At 34.3% G+C, this 9,922-nt stretch overlaps 1 protein-coding gene across 3 annotated transcripts in view; it reads right to left on the bottom strand.

The window, feature by feature from the left end:
- Positions 1–5,051: 5,051 nt before the first annotated feature.
- The window catches only part of LOC129005059 (galectin-9-like), a 55,765-nt gene continuing 50,894 nt past the window's right edge, over positions 5,052–9,922 (bottom strand). For all 3 annotated transcript variants that reach the window (XM_054433840.1, XM_054433839.1, XM_054433841.1), the window contains 2 exons: positions 5,901–5,969; positions 5,052–5,340 (listed from right to left, as the gene is read on the bottom strand). In XM_054433840.1, the coding sequence (XP_054289815.1) occupies positions 5,155–5,340; positions 5,901–5,969 (255 nt within the window). In that variant the 3' untranslated portion in view covers positions 5,052–5,154. The remainder of the gene's footprint in view (positions 5,341–5,900; positions 5,970–9,922) is intronic.

Here is a 9,922-nt window from a genome sequence, read left to right as displayed (position 1 = left end):
TAGTCCGATCATGCCGGTTCGCGAACTCATTAGAATAAACTTAGGTTTACACGTTTGTATCAAATTTCATCAAAATCGGATGATTTTTGCTCGAGTTATCGCGCTAACGGACACATATATAAATATATATATATATATATACTAGCTGAACCCGGCAGACGTTGTCTTGCCTTTGACTATTTATAATCCCGCGGGCTTTGCCCCGTTTAACTTCTTAATTTTCAAGATGATCTCGTTCGCATGGCTCAATCACGTCCTGGTTAAAGTTTGTTCGCTACGCTCACTCACCTTTAGGTTGGAGCTCGTTCGCTACGCTCACTCACCTAGGAAATAATATTTTGTATTATTATATCCTACATTTATCACTGAAATAGAAAATATGTATACATGTGTGTCCGGCCTACTTATATTCACAAATAAATGTTCTGTGGCAAAATATATGGTACCACTACAAAAGGGCCAAAATATACCCGCCACTGATGAAAAAAATGACCGCCAGATCTAGAGTTAATAAAAATAAGCAGAACTATTCTGCTTTAAAGTTCTTATAATATATAAGAGGTTATTTAATAAAAATTAAATTACACAAACATTTATAAAAATATTTATATTTATTAACAATAATATTTTGGTTAACTCCAATACAAAAGATTTGATATAATCTATGCAGGTAACTTTCACCAGTTTTGTGAATAAGCATTTTGTTTAATGAAGTCAGTGTCAGATCAGTGGAAATAATCATTTTTCACTACACTACCCTACTATGAGTTGAGCTGTTTTCGTTATGTGTTTACAACCTGTGAAACATCATATTTTCAACAGCTGTTTAAAATATGATTTTGTTGTTTACTACCGAAAGTAACATTATTTACAACCGAAAATTTTCCACTGTCAGCAACTTCAAATATTTGTTATTGTTTTATCAACCATTTCAATTTTCAACAACTTAAGTAAATATTAACTTTAAATTGAAGGCATAGCCTAAAAAACTCTAAGAGTTTTGTAATGAAGAAAATAGTTATTCTTTGTAGTGTAGCGAAAAGTAACATCCAAAACACGAGTGAAGTGGGTATATACACATTATTCTCGACCATTTAAAGCCTATATTATGTATACAGAAACCAAGAAAATTATTTTATTTAAATATAAACTAAAATAGTTATTTGTGCAACTAGTGACACTTTGCTGCACACAAGATAAATGTTTTTGCACGAGCCGTAGGCGAGTGTGGAAAGTTTCTTGAGTGTAGAAAAGGCAGTTTGCACTCGTGTTATACAATATATTTTTTCCTAAAGTTACTATAAATCATATAAATAATTAGTCTTTCAAACATTGTACAACACGTTTTTAGGTTGGGTTAAATCCAAATATTGAACGAAATAAGAAATGCTGCACCAGGTGACTGAAGGAAAAGTATTTTTTTATATCTATAATTTATTTATTTATAGAATGTTGTAAATAATTGACCTATGCAGCACTTATGTCCCACATAATTTTATGTTCTTTTCTTACTTTTTTATTAAATTTCTTATCCTTCTAGTTTTCTAGAAATACATGAACACATTCCTATTACATCGGTTAAAGATACAATATAATTATATCGTATTTACAATAAGAATCTAAAAACAATATTTAATGATTGTATAAGATCTCAGTTATCATTAAGGGGTCATTTGGCATCAATAAAAAATAAGGTGTTATTTAGTTTTTCTTAATTTAACACAAAATTCTAAAAATGGAGCTGAAAACTTCTTGCTGCAGACCCTTCAATTGAATAAAAGGATGGTTTTCCGAAGATTAATGATGTTATATACAATCAAATATAACATTAACTGTCGTAATAATCCGCGGATATACCCGATACTAGTGAATATATCCGCCTACAGTTCGGGAAGGGTCTTACAAGAAAAAATTAATATAAATAACTAGTGTGTTATAAAAGCCAAAACTGGAATGTAAGAAGAAAATCTTATTAAAAATACTGTTTCCAACATGATGTACACTGACTGCAGAAAGCAGAAAAACAAAACCTTAACCTACACCCGTTAGTAGTAATCAAATATTAAAGCAAATAAGACAAATTACCATTTTTCAAGATAAAACAAACTTAATACTGCATTTTACAAGACTTTTAATTGATGAATTTCGGGATTTACTTTGTTTTCATTTATTTGTATTAGTAGTGTTTTTTTCCCGAAGGAGTATGGGAGCAGACCTTGAGTTTGCAGAGGACAGAGGATCCTGGAGGCACATGGTTGGCGAGGCCAAAGACCGCCTTGGGTTTCAATGGCCACAGGAGTAAGGGAGAGTAAGTATTGGTTTTTTAGGATGTGAATCAGAAATAACAAACAACATCTAAGATGAGATTTGTTAAATAATTTGAGTACTTTTTCCAAAGAAAGATTTTTAGGTAATATGTATAACCTTTGTATAACCTAAGATAATAATGTAGTACAGCATGACATAAAATGTGCATTCATTCAATAACAATAACACTTTTACTAAAAAAAGTTAAATTAGATATTATAAAAACACAGAGTGTAGAATCCAGCCATAGCTTAGGCTCTCCACACAGATTATAATTCTACTTGTGTATTAGTATAATAAGTAAGATGCCCAATTAGTAAGTGTTGTTAAAATCACATTCAAATATGTAACAATCATTGACCTTGTCTTTATTTCCATATTTAACTTACGATAAATATTATAGTGCAGTTGCAATATTTTTAAATATGTAGATTTTATTACACCGTAACTAACCAAAGAAAGAAAAAAATACTGAATTTGATTAATAACGCATTTGGTATATTTTACTCTTCAAATAAAGTTTGTTTATTAATTGTTACATGTAGCAACTCTTATAAACCATCCACATTGTTAGCTTTGCATTGGATGACCAATGTGATCCATTCTGCACAGATTCAAGAAAATGTATTCACCAAATATCCATAAACTAGCTGTTTGCCCGTTCTACGTACGGGAATCTTGTAGTAAGTTGAAACCTTATATTCAGAACTGGAGTTGGTTTGCATATTTAGTGTGCATTTTCCCAGATATGCTGGCAAAACTATTACTGTATATGAATACATATAAACCTTCGCAAATACAATATCTGACAGTTTCAAAGCCAAAATGAATGCTTCGCAATCAAATGTCACCCGATCGTGTTAGTCCATATTTTATATCATTATGATAAAAGGAATTGCTTTATAGATCTATGAGGCATAGCCCTAAGGTAGGCCTGTAATTGAAAGTTACTTTTCACACTGAATAAAAGTAGTTAAATACTACCCCAACCTCACTACTGCACACTTTATTCGGGTTGAAATTTTCATTAACAAAGGTTGTCCTTCCCACAAAACACTGAGAAATTAGGACATTAATGCGTTACTAACAGACATACACACAAAAAAAATACAGAATTGAATTAGGGGATTTGCTACGCGCCAAAGCAAATTACAAACAAAATAATTATTTGAAAGTTTTGATAGTATCGTCAAATTTTATGATAATCGTTTTTAGGCCTAATCAAAATGTAAAATTGGTGTAAATCCGTTGGCAAATATATAAATAAAAAAATAAATACACAGTCCACAGAATATTTATACGTTAACAACGCCAAGCTTTAAAAATTCATTATGGTTTACAAAAAAAAAAAAATCTTTCACTAATGTTTTATCATTTTCATAGCATAAACTAACATTTTGGAGTAGAGACAGAAAACGCAAAAATTATACAGTAAGACATCAATTAAATTTAATAAGAAATAAGAAGCAGCACTAATGATAACTATAGTTGTAAATACTGATGTGTTTCTACGTAAAAATTATTCGATTTGCGTACAAAATGTGATTGGAAATGTTGCAGTATTTGTAAACAAAATGTAATGTAAACAATTAAACATATCAGTGACAGCTAGAAGTGAGAATTGATCCAAACAGCTGTTCGTCATTTCATAAAATGTAATAGTAAACATTAGGAGAAAACTTGACAAAAATCTAACAAAATTGGGTTTTTGATGGTTCGTTATATTTTTTCAAAAGTAGTTAGGCCGTATTTTAATAGCCAAAGACACTCTCGCCAATAGAAAAATAATTGGAATCTTGATCTGTACTCTAGTTTTCAAGGAGTAGGCCGCGTAAAATGACATTTCGGCGTTACAGACGGAACCACAGAATGGACAAACAGATAGACATACAGACAGAAATTGAGATAAGACTCGTTTCGGCTTTCTTAGGCTATGAAACATAAAAATAACCAACAACTGCATGATTCTAAGCAATGTACAGACAAAACTGTAATTTTATTTATACACGTATAGATGAATAACAAATGTAGAGCACAACTTTGGACAGATAATACTGTATTAAATGAGTAATCGACTCTAGAAACCCTGTTTTGTTTACACAATCAGTCTTTAAAATAGGTTTTATGATTTGATAGTTTTAGTTGTATTGTAAAAGTCTCTTCTATTTGCAGCAGGCTAATAAATATTAAATGCAAATTTAAACGTATGGTTTGGAATAATTTTTCTCTGAAATAATTAATTATGTCAAATTATTTTGGTATTTTACAGTAGACACTTTAAACCTTCTTTTTAATTACACTAAAGATAAATAATTTAATGAAGGTAAACTTTGTATTTTTTTGTAAATATTTTCATTAACAGCACCAATGCTAGCTCGGCTGCAGAGTCAATGAACATGGAGCAACAACATGTTTATTGTTTTAAGAGGAAATCAGCACATTTACTAAAAATATTGGCATTTTTAATCTGCTCATCGTTTTCCAACCTACAATGGCTATATAAAAAAAAATTTAGGAAGACTTGGTATTTTATTATTATTATTTTTTTAATATAAAGGTTTGATTTATTTTCGTGATTTAAAACATCCCTTTGAAACGTACCTACCTTATACACCTCTTATTGGTTACTGTTTTGTTTTGACAAAGTACAATGAGCCATTGAAGTCAAAGAGTTAACATCAGTAAAATAATATTAATAGTAGTATTAATATTAATAGTAAAATAATATAAATAATATGACTGCATTGAATATACTTCAAAAGACTTATTGAAGGAAATTGTTTACAACATGTACAGTGGATAACATAAAATAAATATAATGCAACAAGAGTATGGTGTTATGCCAGGCTACTCTTCTTCACTACTGGAGGAGGAGCTGCTGGAGGACGAGCTGCTAGAAGAGCTGTGACCGTGATGATGGTGGTGATGACCCATCTTGTGTAGAGCATACGCTCCGAGCCCCACCCCAGCCAAGGGAATACCATACTTCAAGGCCTTTTTGTGGGCCTTCTTCTGCTTCTTCAACGCTTTTTTCTACAAAAAATATTAAGTGTTAGCATAAACCAATGATTAATTTATGGCAAAAATCTTTAATGTAGGCATACCCAAGGCAGCATGTTTTCTCTAACAGCGTACATGGCTGACGGGAGCCTCATTTGGGGCCTAAGGGATATGGCTTGAAAAATGATTTTAAAAGATCAATTCTTTTAGGAGTTTCTTACTTTTTTTTCAAGCTAAGCTTTTATTCTTATGATCCCCAAAAGCGTTTCAAAGAGTTGGCAAATGCAAAAGCGTGAGAGATAGGCCTAATGATGAAGTCTCTGTGACCAGGTAAGATGTTCACAATCTCTCTCCACAACCAGAGGAGACGTTCATGATTCTCAGACTCATAATATTATTTTTTAGTCTCCTATCCTTCTCAGTCTACTTGCCAATCAAATTGAACAAAACAAAGAGTTGAGTTAAAGTAATACCACGGGTATTTCAGTGCCACCTAAGCTCCAACCACCAGAGGAGCCTCTCTGGGATGAGCTGCCAGGGGGCCACATATACCACCAAGGGCTGAGAGCCTCTATCAACAGCACCATACTCACAGGACTGAGATGACCAGTGAGAGCAGCTCCAGCTAGACCTCCTGCTACTGCTGGTCCAACAACACCACTCTGCAACAGAAATGGCACACTAAAACTTCTACAAGAACTTACACTTTGTACATAATCTAATCCATCCATCTCAACTCGACATCAACGGTTACTTTCAAGGCTTACACTAATTCATCTTACTGCGATAAATAGAGTGAATAGCTTCTTGATCAGCATCGTACGTGTTATTAAATTACCTGAAATAAGCAAAAATAGGCGAATGACAAGAATCCCTCATCCGCCAATCATTCTTGTCATTCGCCTATTGGGTCTGATGATGATTGGAGTGTCCAATCAAAATCGATCACCACTTACCAACTTTTATATGTATTTACCGTCTTGTAAGTCAACAGTATAAGTGTAAATATATTATTACAAGTGTTATTAGACGTATATATTTTTGCTTTTTTCAAATTGAGTGAAATAGTATAAATTTTAAGCATTTAGCTCTTTAGCTTTTTTTAAATGAGTAATAAGTGTAAAAACAATAATGTCTATTGCCTTAGTTACAAAATATGGTTGATCATTCAATGAATAAAATATTTTGCATACTGTACGTCATCTCAGGGGTTAAAATTACAATGTTAACTGATTTCTCTTCTTTTGGAAGAGCCTTTAAATAGTATTAAAATCGTATTGGTCGATCTTTTGTGGTAAACACTTCCGTGATTTTATCAGCGTAAATGCAGATTAAATCCATGCTTGTATTGTATTGAGAAAAAATTTGTTTGTCGAGAAGGCACGTTTTTGCTTCAAAGGGAGGTCCACCCTTAAGCCAGGGGTGCCCACAAGGGGGGGCTGTGACGCAGACTGCGTCATTGAAATTCTTGGGGGGGGCTGTAAAAATTCAAATGGGGGGGGGTTGGCTAAAGTTAATTGCAACAGTGTTCAACGTGACGACAATCAAAAATATATTACGAAGTCGCTAGATAGAAAGTCTGTTAATTAATGACAATAGTTATATAATTGAAATCAATTAGTTAAAATGGGATTTTAGGATAGTTTAGAATTCGTGTAGGAAGTTATTATTCAAGATTAGCAAGACGTGAGACTAAGAGGGAGGGCACGGAATAGCTCAACTGCTGAGATAGATAAAGATAACAAGTGGTACAAACACGTCAAACTACACCGCGACTTAGCACAGAACGCTTTGTTGTCATAAAGCTCGTTTAAATACAATCAAGTAGCATAGGCTACAATACCTTACACTATTTTGTAGATACCCTGAGTTAATAGGGGGGAGGGGGTAATGAAAAATATGGTTAATTCAATAGTATAAAAACAGATGACAAACCCATTAAAACGCTGTAAACAGCCATTAACAACACGATTTGCATTTTTATCAACGAAATTCAATATTGCACAATCATTATTATTGTGCAATAATGACATTTCAAATCATTTATCTTGGTTAAGTTGTACAAACGGTAACGTTTAAAATTAAAACTAACTCAAACTCAACTATAATAACCAGCCAAACACTGCATTGCTATAAATAACGTAAATATTAAACCTTAGAAAGTGTTATAAGTTACTGCTCATGATAGACAGATAGGCTACCGGTAGGTGCTGTATCACAACATACGAACTGATGGATAAGCCATAAAAAGTGTACAATTTTATTTAGAGATAGTAAAAACATTCTTAAAAAAGAATGTAACGAGAACAATCTTGTTTTTCTTTTTCTTTGTTCTTCTGTTCTTTATTAGGTTTCTCTTCAATTCATACACAAATTGAACAAGTTGCCATATTTAGGCCTACTCATTGCCCAATCACAGCCTTAAAGTTACCATGGTTACTAATCACTCAATCACATTTTACAGTAAAATACACAATCAAAATCCATAGCATTGCAATAGAATTGTGTTATTGTCACCGTTGCCTAGCAACTATTTATTTTTATATTTGCTGATTCCTCAAATTATTTCTTCGCATAACCTTAAAGTTGTAGTTGTGTTGACTATCAGTGTGCATTATTATAGTGGTGAATAGTGGTAATAGGGTATAGTGTGGTGAAAAATAGCGTTCGTACCACGGACCGAAATGGTTTTGCAGCTCTCGATCGATTTAAGTTCTCGACTTCGTCTCGAACTTAAAAACTATCTCGAGCCGGCAAAACCTCATTTTCGGCCCTTGGTACGAAATATACTATATCAACATCGCTTTGCCTTTATTTACTTATGTTAATTGTTTTGGTATTTATTCTTGCTTTCTGTTGTTATTTTGATCAGAATCTATTGTATTCCTGTAAGCTTGCTGCTTGCTGTCTTCAGTTTTGTTTTCACTACCTCATAAACACTGATTTCTAGGTTATGTTTACTTGCTCCCGATACAGCCCGGTATTATGACAGTTCACTGCCACCGCCACCTGGATTTTACTCTAAACTTTCGTTTATAAAACCAGCGTTAGTTTTGACGTGTTTTCGTTGGTGAAACCAGATTTCCTTACCTGTGGTTTAAATAATTGGTTCCGAAGTTGAACTTAACTGCATTTTTGCAGGCCTAGGCTACTTCTTTGTTCTTAAACCACTGTACGGTCGTTATCTTTGATTTGTATACGGAAAAAGTCCATTCATAAATTCCTTAAATTCTTAAGTGCGCCCCCCCCTCAACAAATTCCTGGATCCGCCCCTGATTTTACTAAGCATTATATCCGATCGTCATCATTCCCCAGCTGTTGTATCATCTGAAATCTGTTCTAGCATAGCGAACAGTGGACAGAAGTGTAAAACAGAGCAGACGATTGTTCGCGCAAGCGTTGTCTCCATTTCATTTTCATCAAAGCAGCTGTGTTGTTTCTAAAACGATTATGTGGGAGGGAGAGGGGGTCGTTACTGCAAGAGAAAGACGCAGACAATTCGTTAAGCAGAGGTTACGAATGCTATATAGATATTCTGGCAATAAAAAATGCCTTAAATTGAGGTGACTTATAAAACTCTAATTTTATTTATATAGAAAGATAAGTTTTCCAGTCCTGTCCAACACTGATTCACGGCATTTTCCCGGTAATCAAAATTCAAGTACAACTTGATAAACACAGAATCTCCGGTTCCCGACCTGGATGATGGCTAGTTATTTAATTTAATTTACATTACATATAAGTGCCCGTGACAAATCAAACCCGTTATGTAAGCCACACTGTTATTAATCTCACTTGGTTTTGGATTTTCTTACAAACGGGATCGGAAATGGTTAAGGCCTACACAGTATTCGTAAACAACATTTATGTAAGTAAACATATCAGTGAAAGCTAGAAAAAGGAATCTTTAGGCCAGGCGCACACAGGCGATTTTGAGTCGCGCAACAGTTGCCCGACTAAAATGTTCAACATTGTTTTAAATTGGAGTGCGCACACGAAGGAAACAGTCTGGGGACAGTCGCGCAACTGTTGCAACCGATGTTCCCGGACCCAATTTGCCAGCGACTGCTCTGCGACTGAATTGTTGCAGGACTGTCGCTCCAGGTTTGGTATCCATTGAAACAAGTGTAGATGCGCACACATGCAACTAAATAGTCGCTGTGTCGCTCAGTCTCACCCCAGGAGTTCAACTACTCGTGGTCAGAACTGTCACTAGTGTTTGCTCTCTTGTTGTGTGAAGATTTTAGAAAATTACAAGTATGAGTGTGCGTGATGAGGATGTTTGAGAAGAGGCCGACTATATTTAATGTCATTGAAACTGTCCTTTCACAAGTTGCTCACTATATATATGGGATGAACCCAGTATCTTCTCTTTTTCTTTCGCGCGCGAAACTTCAGCAACAAAGCACATACTACGGCTGTATCATTGAAATCCATTCGGAACGCTGTTACGAATGTATTTCCAACACGTCTCAAGACTAGATCCGCGACTAAAAAGTTGCCTGTGTGCGCACTCCAGCTCAACTGTCGCTAGACTTCAGAGTCTCCGAGAGAGTTGCGCAACAGTCCCCCGATTAGTCGGGCAACTGTTGCGCAACTCAAAATCGCCTGTGTG

Source organism: Macrosteles quadrilineatus, unplaced genomic scaffold (assembly GCF_028750875.1).
Source record: "Macrosteles quadrilineatus isolate MER2022 unplaced genomic scaffold, UCM_ALF_1.0 Scaffold_15__1_contigs__length_3749704, whole genome shotgun sequence".
In the NCBI taxonomy this organism is placed as follows: domain Eukaryota; kingdom Metazoa; phylum Arthropoda; class Insecta; order Hemiptera; family Cicadellidae; genus Macrosteles; species Macrosteles quadrilineatus.
This window is presented reverse-complemented; position numbering and strand designations above follow the sequence as displayed.